General features: G+C 41.5%; 1 protein-coding gene across 1 annotated transcript; it reads right to left on the reverse strand.

Moving 5' to 3' along the window:
* Positions 1-10,508: 10,508 nt before the first annotated feature.
* LOC136956400 (integumentary mucin C.1-like) lies at positions 10,509-13,569 on the reverse strand. Its single transcript, XM_067250303.1, has 4 exons — positions 13,493-13,569; positions 12,941-13,026; positions 11,570-12,861; positions 10,509-10,946 (listed from the first exon to the last, which is right to left on the reverse strand). Exons 1-4 carry the CDS (start codon positions 13,567-13,569, stop codon positions 10,509-10,511), a joined length of 1,893 nt encoding a protein of 630 aa, XP_067106404.1.
* Positions 13,570-13,622: the final 53 nt, after the last annotated feature.

Consider the following 13,622-nt stretch of genomic DNA (forward strand, 5'->3'; position numbering starts at 1 on the left):
TATCGACTGATAGAAAGACCAGGAGGTTTGCCCTATGTGTATTCCAATCTGCTGACCGAATGTCTATTTCTATATCTGTCTTCTTTTACTCTCTCTGTTTAACTTTGTAGCAGACTCTAACTATGTAGCAATACAAAGTTGTTATTTCTCAAGTGTTCAACCACACCAATGCTGTACTGTGCATTTGTTTGTTGTCACTTCTGTTTCTGACACTAATGTCTTGATCCTGTTCTACTTCCCTCCAAAAAGCCTCCACCGTTTTCCACTTCGCTTCTGTCAGCTTCTCACTGTCCGCTTCTCTGTGTGTATGTGTGGCCAACATAGCTTATGTTATCCTACTTACAGTATGTTTATGTCTGTGTATGTGTCCTTGTGATTAATGTGAATTATTTTGTTGCCTTATTTTGCCTTCGCTGATTGTACAGCAGGCTAACACTGGTTGTGTTTAAATGCACTATATAGTAATACATTTATCTAGATTTTTTGTCTGTCAATGGGTTGTTCTTTTGATGCCTTGGGTTTGTCTTCTGGGCCTAGGCCTGCAGGAAGGTTTAACTGTCTCTAAACAAGCTGTAGGGAGTCAGGTGGCTGAGCGGTGAGGGAGTCGGGCTAGTAATCCGAAGGTTGCCAGTTCGATTCCCGGTCATGCCAACTGACGTTGTGTCCTTGGGCAAGGCACTTCACCCTACTTGCCTTGGGGGAATGTCCCTGTACTTACTGTAAGTCGCTCTGGATAAGAGCGTCTGCTAAATGACTAAATGTAAATGTAAGCTGGATCCGAATAAATCCACAACAACTTTTACCTCCAGGCCTCTGACCTCTCTGCTCCAGATCATCCAGCTGGAGCGTTTCCTAGGGACCGCTGTGGGAACCTTGGTCCCATCCTATTTCAGGTTGGCCATGTTGGCTCACCAACACCAGATGTTTTGGCTAGTCCAGACTCTTCTGAAGCATGACACATGAGTGACTGCGGTCACGGCAACAGCAGTGTTATGACCGTCACGGTAACTGGTAACTGAAGCAGAGGTTTAGACTACCAAAATGACTGAACTTATCTATTCATTACCCTCCCGTGAACAAGAAAACTGGGTCTGTAATTTGGAGACAGCTTTGGCTTTCCTGCTTTCGTGTGGTCACACAATGATGTACTAACATATTCGCTCAGATGTTAGTTCAAAGTAGGGTATGGCAATGTGAAAACGAATCAATGAGCCCCCTGCAAAATGCCCATTTGCCATTTTGCATACACCATACTCCCTTCTTCATTTTACTCTTTGTGTTAGTTTAACTCGCTCTACCTTTTCCATGATAACCGTTTAAACTTAACATGTCAGTCTCTTTGCTCGAACATTGTAAAAATAATCTAGTAAACTGTTGCATGTGTCCAAGTGCGTGGGGGTGGGTGAAAATGATTAAATGCATATTTAAGTGTGTGTGAGCATGTTTGTCTAAGATGAGTCACAATAACAGGCTAGCTTTGCTCTGGTTGTGACTGGTTGAGACCATATGTGAGTGCATGTGTGCGTGTGTGTGTGAAGCATGGCAGCTACAAGACCACAGACATCACATTGCCATCAGGAGCTGAAGAAAGCCCCATTCATGATGCTCCCATAGTCCACTACTGTTCTACTCTCCACCTCCTAAGTGGAGCATAGAGAGCCCAAAGGAAACAGTCTCAAATTCCTTGCTGATATAGTTTATTATTGGAAAAAATCCAGTGTAAATCATGGGCACTAAAGGGTACCAGCTCAATGCCTCTGCAGGAAAATGCGGGTGATGGTACAAAAAAAGAAATAAAAAAAATATTTTAAAAATCTGGTCCCGCCCAATTTTTTGGAGTTCTGACGCGTACAAAGCATGCTTTGAGTACATTGTGGTTAGGCTCTTTTTAGGCTACCTCAAACCGACTGTGCTCTAAAAACAGTCCTGGGATTGATTTACAGTTGAGTAAATATATTTTGAAAATCCATTTGGTGTTCTAAAAATAACATCAACCATCCAGTCCATGATCATTCCCTTCACTCTCTCTCCCAAACCATATGCAGTAGTTATCTGTTGTACTTCCTTTTAACCAGGAATATGTTGGGTTTTTTCCAAGTCATTGAGACGTGGAGGTGGAAACCACCTTTTGTGATTGAGGTCAGCAGGTTCAGGAAAATCAAAAGTGCATTGAAAGTCACAGAACAAATCAAGAAAACGAAACTCTGAGTGTGTTTGGGGTGGCGGTAGGGGGTAAGTGGGTTTGGGTTGGGGGGGGGAATTGGGCTTTTGGTCATGGGTTATAGTGCGACTGTTACCGTGGGAACAGGAAGTCCGGGTTATTGTGGATACAGGCCATAACAATCTCCAGGCTAAAGTAATCAATCTAATCTTCTCTTGAGGGGGTCTGTGCGGCCTGGCGGGAGGTTCTGTGTGTGTGTGTACTGTATATGTCTGTAAGTATGTGAGAGAGGCAGAAAGAGACTAAAAGAGAGTGTGGTCAGGAGAGGGTTCTCTGAGAGTTCTCAACGTTGGGCCTCTCAGTATCTTTGCTCTTGTTTATCCATAACCAGAGGTGGCACCACAGGTCCAAAAGTGGTGGGGCAAAATTTGGGACATATCAGGGTCCTTTCTTCGGGACCAGTCTATATTTTAGAATCAGAATCAGAATTCGGTTTATTCACCATGTATGTTATACAAACACGGAATTTACTGTGGCAGGGAGGTGCAAAACATACATACAGACATATGCAGATCTTAAATTAAGTAAAAGTACAAAAGTTTAACTATTTCTAAGAACTAAACAATCTAAGAATACAACAATTTAAATATAAAATAAAATATATATAAAAATAAGAATAGAATAAACAAGTCAACTTCTGTGTCCTATTTGTATTTTTTGTTGATTGACAATGGCCCTAAATATAACAAACACATAATTCTAAATAATCACAGCCAAAAACAGCAACAGCAAAAAAAAACACTGTAGTTTAAAACAGAAAACTAGAAAAACCGCACTACTGATAATATAAATACTAATTTTAGCTCTGTTTTCGGTAACCATCTGCACTGACTCGTTTTTTAATACAGTCTATGCTCGATAGCGTTAGCAGCAATGCATGCTCGTCACACGTGTGCCGGCGGCTCTGTCCATAACAAGCGGTGTTGAGGTAGTTCATGTATGTTATTACAACATGGTTCTACATGGTTCTCAGTGCGTTGTGATTGGATGATGATGCTTTCTTAAAAGAAAAAAAGGAAAACTCCTTTCATGTCACATTATCACTTTGCCCCCCCCTCTGAGTGTATAAAGTATTTAAATTGTTAGACTCTGGTCTGGTTTGGGTTATATTAAGGGTTGTTTGTCTGTCTCAGTTAGTGTCCCTCACTACTGCTCAGTCCAAGAAGCCCCTGTTAGCTTGGAAAATGGACCTCCAAGCCAAAGTCTGGGCAACAGCTGGACCCCATTTGTAGCCTTTGACTCTCAAAGCACAGACCACCAAATACACACACCTGGGATAGCATGCTGACACATAAACACACAAACACACACACAGACACAAAGATAACATCTACACACTATGTGCAATTTTACTTTTGGTAAACTCCCACATTAATTGTTTCTATTGTTTTGGGAATGTGGTTATGTCTCCGAAACAATGAATGAAACTCAAAACAAAGCTTTATAATCTTCAGTCTTTCGTGTGTGTAACTGAAGTCTTTTTATTTTACACTTTTGGATTGATGCTTTTCTAGTGAATGAGTCCAGTGATACCTCAGTAATCAGTGGGGTATTGGAAAAAAGTTTGATTTAGTTGGCGTAAATCCTTCATTTTCATCTCTAGAGAATTGAGGAACACATTGTTTATTTTCAGAAAGGTCAAACGATTTGCAAAGAGCACAGTGTATGTTTCCATGCCAGAATGTAGAACAGAGTTTGTCAGACTAAGACCATTTCAGACAGGCCTATCGAATTGGGAACACACTGTACTGTCCATAGGCCATGCTTCCAAAGTGCAAAGAAAATGAATAAAAAATGTGTTTGCAAAGAAAAGGGTTTCAGAACAAAAGGAAATGTGTCTGCAACGTATTCCATACAGTAAGTCTTACAAAAAATCATTTTCAGGCTGTCATGACAGTACAAGAAAGAGAGAAAGAGAGAAACTGCATAGGTTTTTGTTTCAATAGTATTTTTTGTGTACTTTAGGAATTTGCAGCCTCACCCCCCAAGCACGTTTGGCAATATTATACACATGGTTGAATGTGCATCCATGGCAAAACGTGGATAAGACGAGCTTGGGTAAATATTTATCTTGCCTTGAGGTCTCATGTGCAAAGCAAAGGGTTCGTTTACAGAACAGTATGGCGAAGAATGAGCAGAGAAGCAAAACACCTAGTTTTCAGGAAACTGTTTAACATTCCAACCCACACAGGAAGTGCACAGGTCAGATGATCAGTGGCGTAGGTGTGGCTTGGCAGGGGTTCGAACCCCAGATTCCCATGCTTCTAACATTAGGCCAGGTTGACATCCTTAAGCTTTGAGAAACACAATTTGGCTTTGCAGTTACCACATAAAGCATAATGAAAATAAAACACCTGATGGCTGTAAAGGGCTTTATACCCTGGGTCATACAGAAAATTATTCCCAGGCATCCATTGGTAGGTTGAACTCCATGAGAAAAACAACGACAGTCTGGTGAAGCTAGTGGGCATACAAACAGGTGAGCAGTCACTGTGGACAGTAGACAACGTTTGGACCAACTCCACCCTCATTCTGTCATCTATAATACCATAAAATATATGACAGAAACATGCTATAGGCCAAAGTCAATGAAGAAGGCTACAGGAGTGGGTTTTAGAATGTTGAGGGTTTGAACGGCATTTTTCTAAAAAACATTCGATGCACTGTTTGAAAACATGGTTTCCTAGATTGTAGTTGTCATTACAAAATTATAGACTATGTATATTGGAAGTAATTATATCACTAAAAGTTGGTTTGTCGAGGATTTGGGAAGGATTTGGACACAAGTCCTCACAGTCTAAACTCTGTCTGTCACTCAGTCTGTCTGTGTCTGCCTCTGTTTCCTGCATCAATTGACCTTGTTTACAAGGTGAGTTGTAGAAGACAGTTTTCAAAGAAATCACATGACATGTATCTTTTGATTAGAAAACTAAAACAAACATAAGGCAGGAATCTAGGGACTTCCCTAGACCTGGGATTACCATTGCGATAGCGTACTGTATATAAAGCACCACGATAAACCGAAACAAACAGAAAGATCATTTGGACACTGAAAGGAGTAGGATACCCTCAGCAAGCAGAAATCAGAATGGCAACATCATGCATTCCAGTGGTAAAGAGTTTTGAGTTTTTCTTCAGTAATGTAAATAGCTTTTCAAGTATTTCATAACATAAGCATTATCATGCTTACGTTTTGATTCTGTATTTCTGTGTTTCACCATCCATTTTCACTTTTCTATCTCCACTCTTGCTGCGTAATTGTATTCAGCCCATGGTCTTTACCTCTCTGTGCGACTGACTGTTTCTAGAAGAGGGGATCCCTCACTGAATTGCTCCTCCTAAAGTTTCTTCCATTCTTCTCTTTTAGTTTTTCCTTGTCTTCTTCGAAGGTTTGAGCTGGTTTAGGTGCAGTTCTATGGGTCTATGAGACGCTTTCTGTGACATTAGTTTGAATAAGGGCTACACAAACACAACTTTGATAGGTTCACTGATATTGTAGCGTGTGATTTTCAGAGGTCTGAAAACGTCTTTCAAATATGACTTGCAAATATGACCTGCTTTCTGTTTGACTGAAGAGAAAATGAAAGTAATGAATAACATAATTGATTCATTCTTCAGACAGTGAAGGTGTTTTCTCTATTCATTCTTAGTCATCCTAAACTTGGTAGTATTTCATATAAAACGGGATATGAATAGGAATAATAATGTGTAATTTCTCTGCTCTCTCTTTCTTCTCTTTTTCACCATCTCTGTCTCTGTCTGTCTGCTTGCTCTATTTTATTCTCTTCTACTCAATTCTTTTCTCAGGGCAAACCAGAAACATTCCAAAACTGTCCAAAAGGAGACCCAGCACTTCCTGTTCCATATGATTTAAGGTTTCAAAACACAAATCATGCCTCTCTGCGTGTTGTCAGCAAACCCTCTCACATCACTCGTCTCCCAGTCCAGATTGTTACGGGGTCAAATGGAAAAAGCACCTCATTGATCCTCAAGAGTACTGACACCATCGGTAAACTCAAGCAGAAGTACCTCAAGAAGAGACAACCCACCGAAGGATGCTTGAACCTTGTCTTCAATGGCAAGCCCGTTAAGGATGACCAATGCCTGGGGGTACTGGGGGTGAAGGCTGGGGCCACTTTCATCATCTTTCAGAAATGCCTTGGAGGCTGACGCATATTTACTCAAAGGGCATCTGTTTTCTGTTTGCAATGTTTTGCTGGTATTTCAGAATGTTATTTTATTTTATCCTGAAAAAATCCCTCTAATCTATTATATCTTCAAAAAATTGCTGTTTCTCTGCTTTGTTTAGTGATACAACCAGTAAAAACAAGTTTAAATAATAATACAGTGAGTTTGAAATAATGGTGATAGGTTTTCTAGACTACTCTCTAGTGGTAACATTTTCTCAGATCTATGGAATTATCACAAAGCATGCAACTAGTCAATACAGCCACTAGATGTCATTCTTTATATTATTTATGTCAGACAATCCTTCAGCCTACCAAACTGACAACAAATTCATCCTGGAAACAAAAATGGACCCTGATTTTATTATGATGCGATATGACAACAGGGTGGGATTCTGTCTGGGCATATATCTGAAAATCATTCTACAGCCTATTTCATTACACAGGCTATATAAATCAGACATGTGTTGCAAATGTTTCATATACATTATATAATACAGAATACTGACCAAATAAATGCTGAATGCACTATCAACATTACTTCAAAATGTTCCCCTGGTTCCTGTTTTGTCCCTCCTTCTGCTGTTGTTTAGGGGCAGGTGCATTTTGATACCATTAATAAATGCCAATATTAATTTGTTCAGTTTAAAACAAGGCAATATTAAAAATACAGTGCAGTCATAATCAAACTAGCCTGCAGCTGTGTTGTTTGATTCAGTCAGAATTCCATTTTGTACTCTGAGTCAAAGGTGTCACAGATAGGCCTACAACGTGTAGGCTACTTTGAGATAGGCTAGGTGTAGGCTACCTTTAGATAGGCTACGTGCAAGCTACTTTTAGATAGTCTACAGGTCGGGGGTTCACATTTCTGAATCATAGCTATGGACAATGTGCCTACTATTTAGAATCAGTTTTTTTCAGTGTCATCTGACATACCAGCCTCAAATGTCACAAGCGTATCGTCATAACCCTGAGGGATTTTTCGGTGCAATGGGTGGAGCACCTGCAAGCAACTCTTTTCTTCTCCATTTAGCAGACACTCTTACGTAAGTATCCAGTTAGCAGTGAAGACTGGAAGTCCAATTTAATTTAAGTCAAATTTAAATTTGACTTAATTAACTTTACGGCAAATAAGCACTTTCATTGTTGCTGATATCACAGTATTAGAAAAGTTTTGAATGATATGCCGACAAAAATATCTTGCAAGCAGATAATAGTAAATGTATTCAAATAAAATATAAACAAAAATTACGCAAGACTGTGTTCATTTTAAAGGTCTTGTGGAAAACATAAAAACAAGTTATCCAACACTGCACTAGCAATTGGCACATGAAGAGATCAAGTCAGACACGGACACAAAAAAATTAAATTCCAGTTATCCAGTCGTGAAATGCTTGTGATTGGAACACACACACACACACACACACAAAAAACACATCGTTACACGTTGGGTGAAATGGGTAATTTGGGACATTTTTTGCATGCATTTTCTCATCGGAGCTTGATTGACTAGTGCCCTGACCCTTTCTGTGACACCACACCAATCACGTTTTGTGACTTCAGTCACATAACATCCATGCTAAAAGTTCTGTGGACTAGACATTGTCATAGCAGGGAAGAAAACGCTCTGGAGTTTAGGTGTCCCACATTAGGCTACCCAATGTCCCAGATTACCCGAATTCACCCTATTCCAAAACAAATGGCAGTCAGAAACCAACCAGCTAAATCAGATGTTTACTTATTCAAGCAACAGTTATACCACAAGAGCCATTCCATTCTGTCACATCTGCAAGGTACTGGGTTGACTATTAAGTCTGGCAGATGAAAGGTCGAGAAACAAAATGTCGAGATAATGGTTTAGCCATTGTTTTGTTGAAAGAGTGTGAGGTGGTATCCAACGTTGGACGATATTCTTTTTAGGTTACAGTCATGCCGACCATCCAGAGTTTGCGTGTCCTCTCTGCAATCGTTGCGTCATCATCCAGAAGGTGGAGAGCAGGTTAGTAATTAGCTATTAGCTAGCTTCTCAAGGACTGCTTTGTATCTTTTCTCTGGTTGTGGGGAACCAGAGAGGGGGCTTATACACAATTTATATATTAAGGTGTGTTGTATTACTAATTTCTATGCTTTGTGCTAAGGGACATTGATGCAGCAAACTGCAATTACCCAAACTTGTTTAACAAGTTGAATGTGAATATTGGGAGTGGTCCTGTTATTGACTGTCATTGGTATTTTTTGTGACGGACTTTTAGTTAGTCATACATTACAGCTTGTCAATATTTCTGGATACTACTTGAGTAGTTTGTAATTGTCATGGAAAAAAGCTTTACCCAAGCACTGAATGGTTAGTTTGTCTCTTAACTGGTTCTACAACTGCCTTGTCTTAGATTAGGTTAGTACAGGGTATAAAGAATCCAAGGTCTGGTTCTGAGCTTCCCATAAGGAAAATATATCTGTCTTCTAATTTTGGGCTGTAACTATTTGATAACTGATAACTATTTGTATCGTGAGAATACAAATAACTTATGCTATTAAAGGGTGCCAAGGGATGACAGGGCATCCCCCAATCTTTAGGGGTAAAGTCACAAAGGTTTATTGAATTAAGAACAATAAATAAGGGTTGCCTTTAGAAAAGTGTTAAACACCAACAGTGAAAATGATCATGATAGTGCTTGATAGAGTTTGGTGAGCCACAATATAAACATTTTGAAGTCAAAAAAACCTTTAATTATGAATAATTACTATAGATAATTTAAACATTATAATAGATACACTTTAACAACATACACAGAAAATGTAAGCATATTGCTACCTGGGTTTTACTGGTTTAGAAATGTTCCTTGTTGTCTAAATACTTAGGTCCTTGCTCAAGGTTTTACCAAATTGTTTAAACATACAGATGTGACTAGATTAACTATAACAATACATTCATTCTAGTTAAGTACTTAACTAGGATTAAAGATACACATGATTAGTAAGGATTAAAGCTACACATATTGTTAAAAGACTGATTTTGTAGCTTATCCCTGATTAGGCTAGTCTTGACACCAGCAGTTGTTTTTGTGGAACCAGCAGTATCTGTTTTGTGGCACCAGCAGTTGTTGTTGACGTTTGAATAGATGTGCTTGCTGAAATACCAGCAGCTCTGGTTTTTGTGATTGCATGTGTGTGGCTGTGTTCCTTGTGGGACTTGTTGTAGAACCTGCTGCTACTGGTGCTGTTGCTGTGGTGTCACCAGAGGTTCTTGTTGCTGTGCTGTCACCAGCAGCCGTTGCTGTGGCTGCTCTGACTGTTCTGGCAGCTGTAAAATAACGTATTTGCTGGCGCGGGTGGGGTGTATGCATACCTGAGGAGTGAGTTTAACGGATCTACATCGGCTACACTTAGTTACCACTCCCCGGTTCCCATCTACCTGCATACCTACCCTGCCTGTCATCTTGATCTGACATCCTAACACCCTTACTTCTTCATTGAATCTGTACGAGTCTGTGTCTTGTGCTTGGGTTTACTAGCTCTGACCATAGCACAGAGTGTGAACGAAAGAGGGAGGACCAATACATCTAAATGCAAAATAAAATTTTATTAAATTAATAGTAAAAGGAATAAAGCAATAAATGCAAAATCATCATTCTAATTAAGAAGGAAGTCGCAGTGAAATAAAACTAGATGCCTAGGGTACAGGAGTTTGTATAGTAAAGAAGACTTAAAAATGTATTTGGAAACCACATTAATCATTTAAGTTGTGAAGTGCATTAGGGGAAGTGCACATTGTGGTTTTTGACAGCATTATAATTGATGAATACATTTAATAAATACAATAAATAATATATCACAACATTAAACACATGCTATTTTAGGGGACGGTTTTCCATTGGCCTTGTTGTAACTTCTTAATCCAAAGTGACTTTACATTAAAAACCATAACAAGATGCTCATTCTAGAAAAGTGTTTGGGTGATTAAAGCTACACAGATTGTGAGAAAACTAAACTTGTAGTTGATGCCAGTTGAAGCAGCAGCTGTGGTTGTCTTGACAACAGCAGTAGTTGTTTTTGTAGTACCAGCAGTAGTTGTGGTTTTAATAGAAGTATTTACTGGCACATTACCAGCTGTTGTCTTTGTGACAGATGTTGTTTTTGTGACAGTGTTTGTGATTGTTGTTCCACCTGTGGCCATTGTTGCTGTGATACCGGCTGTTGTTTTTGTGGCACCGGTTGTTGTTTTTGAGACACCTGTTGTTGTGGGAACCACTGTGGTTGATGAAGAAGCAACTGTTGTTATTGTAGGGTGAGATGTTCTTGTTGTAGGAAGAGCTGTAGTTGTAGTAGTACCAGTGGTTGATGTTGTAGTGTCTGTGGTTGTAGTGGCACCAGCTGTTGTTCTTGTTGTAGAAGCAGCTGTGGATGTAGTAGGAACTGCTGTCGTTGTTGTCGAAGAGGTTGTGGTTGTTGTTGCACCAGTAATGGTTGCTGTTAAAGCAACCGTTGGTGTTGTTGGAGCAGCTGTAGTTGATATAAGTGCAGCTGTGCTTGCTGTGGCACTATTTGTGTTTGTTGTTGAGGCAGCTGTTGGTGTGGTAGCAGCAGCAGTGGATGTTGTAGGAACAATTGTGGCTGTGACAGAGACAGCTGTGGTTGAAGTAGGAGCATTTGCTGATGTTGGGGCTGCTGTGGTTGATGCTGGGATAGCTGTGGTAGTTGTAGGAGCAGCTGTGGTTGTTGTAGGAACAGCTGTGGTTGCTGTAGAAGCAATCGTGGTTGTTGTTTCAGCAGCTGTGGTTGTAGGAGAAGCTGTGGTTGGTGTAGGTACAGCTGTGGTTGTTGGAGAAGCAGCTGTGTTTGTAGTAGGAGCAGCTGTGGTTGTTGCATCACTTGCTGTGGTTGTTGTAGGAGCAGCAGTGGTTGTTATAGGAGCAGCTGTGGTTGTTGCAGGAACCGCTGTGGTTGTTGGAGAAGCAGCTGTGGTTGTTGTTGCAGCAGCCGTGGTTGTAGGAGCAGCTGTAGTTGTTGCAGGAACTGCTGTTGATGTTGGAAAATCAGCTGTGGTTGTTGTTGCAGCAACTGTGGTTGTAGGAGCAGCTGTGGTTGTTGTAGGAGCAGCTGTGGTTGCTGTAGAAGCAATTGTGGTTGTTGTTGCAGCAGCTGTGGTTGTTGCGGCACTTGCTGTGGTAGTTGTAGCAGCAGCTATGTTTGCTGTAGGAGCAGCTAAGGTTTCTGTAGGAGCAGCTGTGGTTGTTGTAGGAACAGCTGTAGTTGTTGGAGAAGCAGCTGTGGTTGTTGTTGCAGCAGCTGTGGTTGTAGGAGCAGCTGTGATGGTTGTAGGAGCAACTGTGGTTGTTGTAGAAGCAGCTGTGGTTGTAGGAGCAGCTGTGGTTGTTGTAGAAGCAGCTGTGGTTGTTGAAGGAGCAGCTGTGGTTGTTGTAGAAGCAGCTGTGGTTGGTGTTGCAGCAGCCGTGTTTGTTGTAAGAATAGCTGTGGTTGTTGTAGGAGAAGCAGTAGTTGTTGTAGGAACATCTGTGGTTGTTGCAGCACTTGCTGTGGTTGTTGTAGGAGCAGCAGTGGTTGTTGTAGGAAAAGCAGTGGTTGTTGTAGGAATAGGTGTACTTGTTGTAGGAGCAGCTGTGGCTGTTGTAGAAACAGCTGTGGTTGTTGTTGCAGCAGCTGTGGTTGTTGTAGAAGCACCAGTGGTTGTTGTAGGAGCAGCTGTGGTTGGTATGGCAGCAGCTAAGGTTGTGGTAGCAGCAGCTGTGGTTGCTGTAGGTACAGCTGTGGTTGTTGATGAGACAGCTGTGGTTGTTGTAGGAGTAGCAGTGGTTGTTGTAGGACCATCTGTTGATGTAAGAGCTAAAGTGGTTGTTGTAGAAGCACCAGTGGTTGTTGTAGGAGCAGCTGTGGTTGGTATGGCAGCAGGTAAGGTTGTTGTAGCAGCAGCTGTGGTTGTTGTAGGAGCAGCTGTGGTTGTTGTAGGATCAGCAGTGGTTGTTGTAGGAACATCTGCTGATGTTGGCACTGTTGTGGTTGTTGCTGGGCCATTTGTGGTTGTTGTAGAAGCAGCTGTAGGAGCAGCTGTTGTTGTTTCTGGGACAGCTGTGGTTGTTGCGGCACTCGCTGTGGTTGTTGTAGGAGCAGCAGTGGTTGTTATAGGAACATCTGTTGATGTTGGAGCTGCTGTGGTGGTTGTAGGAGCCGCTGTGGTTGTTGTAGGAACATCTGTTGATGTTGGTGCTGTTGTGGTTGTTGATTGGACAGCTGTGGTTGCGGCACTAGCTGTGGTTGTTGTAGGAGCAGCTGTGGATGTTGTAGGAGCAGCTGTTGTTGTTTCTGGGGCAGCTGTGGTTGTTCCGGCACTAGCTGTGGTTGTTGTAGGAGCAGCTGTGGTTGTTGTAGTAACCGCTGTGGTTGTTGTAGAAGCAGCTGTGGTTGTTGTAGGAGCAGTGGTAGTTGTTAAAGGTGCATCTGTTGATGTTACAGCTAATGTGGTTGTTGTCAGAGCAGATGTTGTTGTTGTAGGAGCCGCTGTGGTTGGTGTAGGAACATCTGTTGATGTTGGTGCTGTTGTTGTTGTTGATGGGACATCTGTGATTGCAACACTGGCTGTGGTTGTTGTTGTTGTAGGAGCAGCTGTGGATGTTGTAGGAGCAACTGTTGTTGTTTCTGGGACAGCTGTGGTTGTAGCGGCACTAGCTGTGGTTGTTGTAGGAGCAGCAGTGGTTGTTGTAGGAGCAACTGTGGTTGTTGTAGGATCCGCTGTGGTTGTTGTAGGAGCATCTGTTGATGTTGGAGCTGCTGTGGTTGTTGTTGAAGCAGCTATGGTTGTTGTAAGAGCAGCTGTGGTTGTTGTAGGATCAGCAGTGGTTGTTGTAGGAACATCTGTTGATGTTGGCACTGTTGTGGTTGTTTCTGGGACAGCTGTGGTTGTTGTAGGAGCATCTGTTGATGTTGGAGCTGCTGTGGTTGTTGTAGGAGCATCTGTTGATGTTGGAGCTGCTGTGGTTGTTTTAGAAGCAGCTGTGGTTGTTGTAGGAGCAGCTGTGGTTGTTGTAGGATCAGCAGTGGTTGTTGTAGGAACATTTGCTGATGTTGGCACTGTTGTGGTTGTTGCTGGGCCATTTGTGGTTGTTGTAGAAGCAGCTGAAGAAGCAGCTGTTGTTGTTGCTGGGCCATTTGTGGTTGTTGTAGAAGCAGCTGAAGAAGCAGCTGTTGTTGTTTCTGGGACA

This window comes from Osmerus mordax, chromosome 14, assembly GCF_038355195.1.
Source record: "Osmerus mordax isolate fOsmMor3 chromosome 14, fOsmMor3.pri, whole genome shotgun sequence".
Taxonomy (NCBI): Eukaryota; Metazoa; Chordata; class Actinopteri; order Osmeriformes; family Osmeridae; genus Osmerus; species Osmerus mordax.

Bases quoted from the DNA above. Each gene is read 5' to 3' on its own strand.
- LOC136956400 (XM_067250303.1), bottom strand. From the start codon at position 13,569: ATGGCCCAGCAACAACAACAGCTGCTTCTTCAGCTGCTTCTACAACAA. The intron at 13,027-13,492 runs GTGCCAACATCA...CAACATCCACAG, and splicing joins GCCCAGCAACAACCACAACA to CTGCTCCTACAACAACAACA. The intron at 12,862-12,940 runs GTTCCTACACCA...TAACATCAACAG, and splicing joins CAGCACCAACATCAACAGAT to ATGCACCTTTAACAACTACC.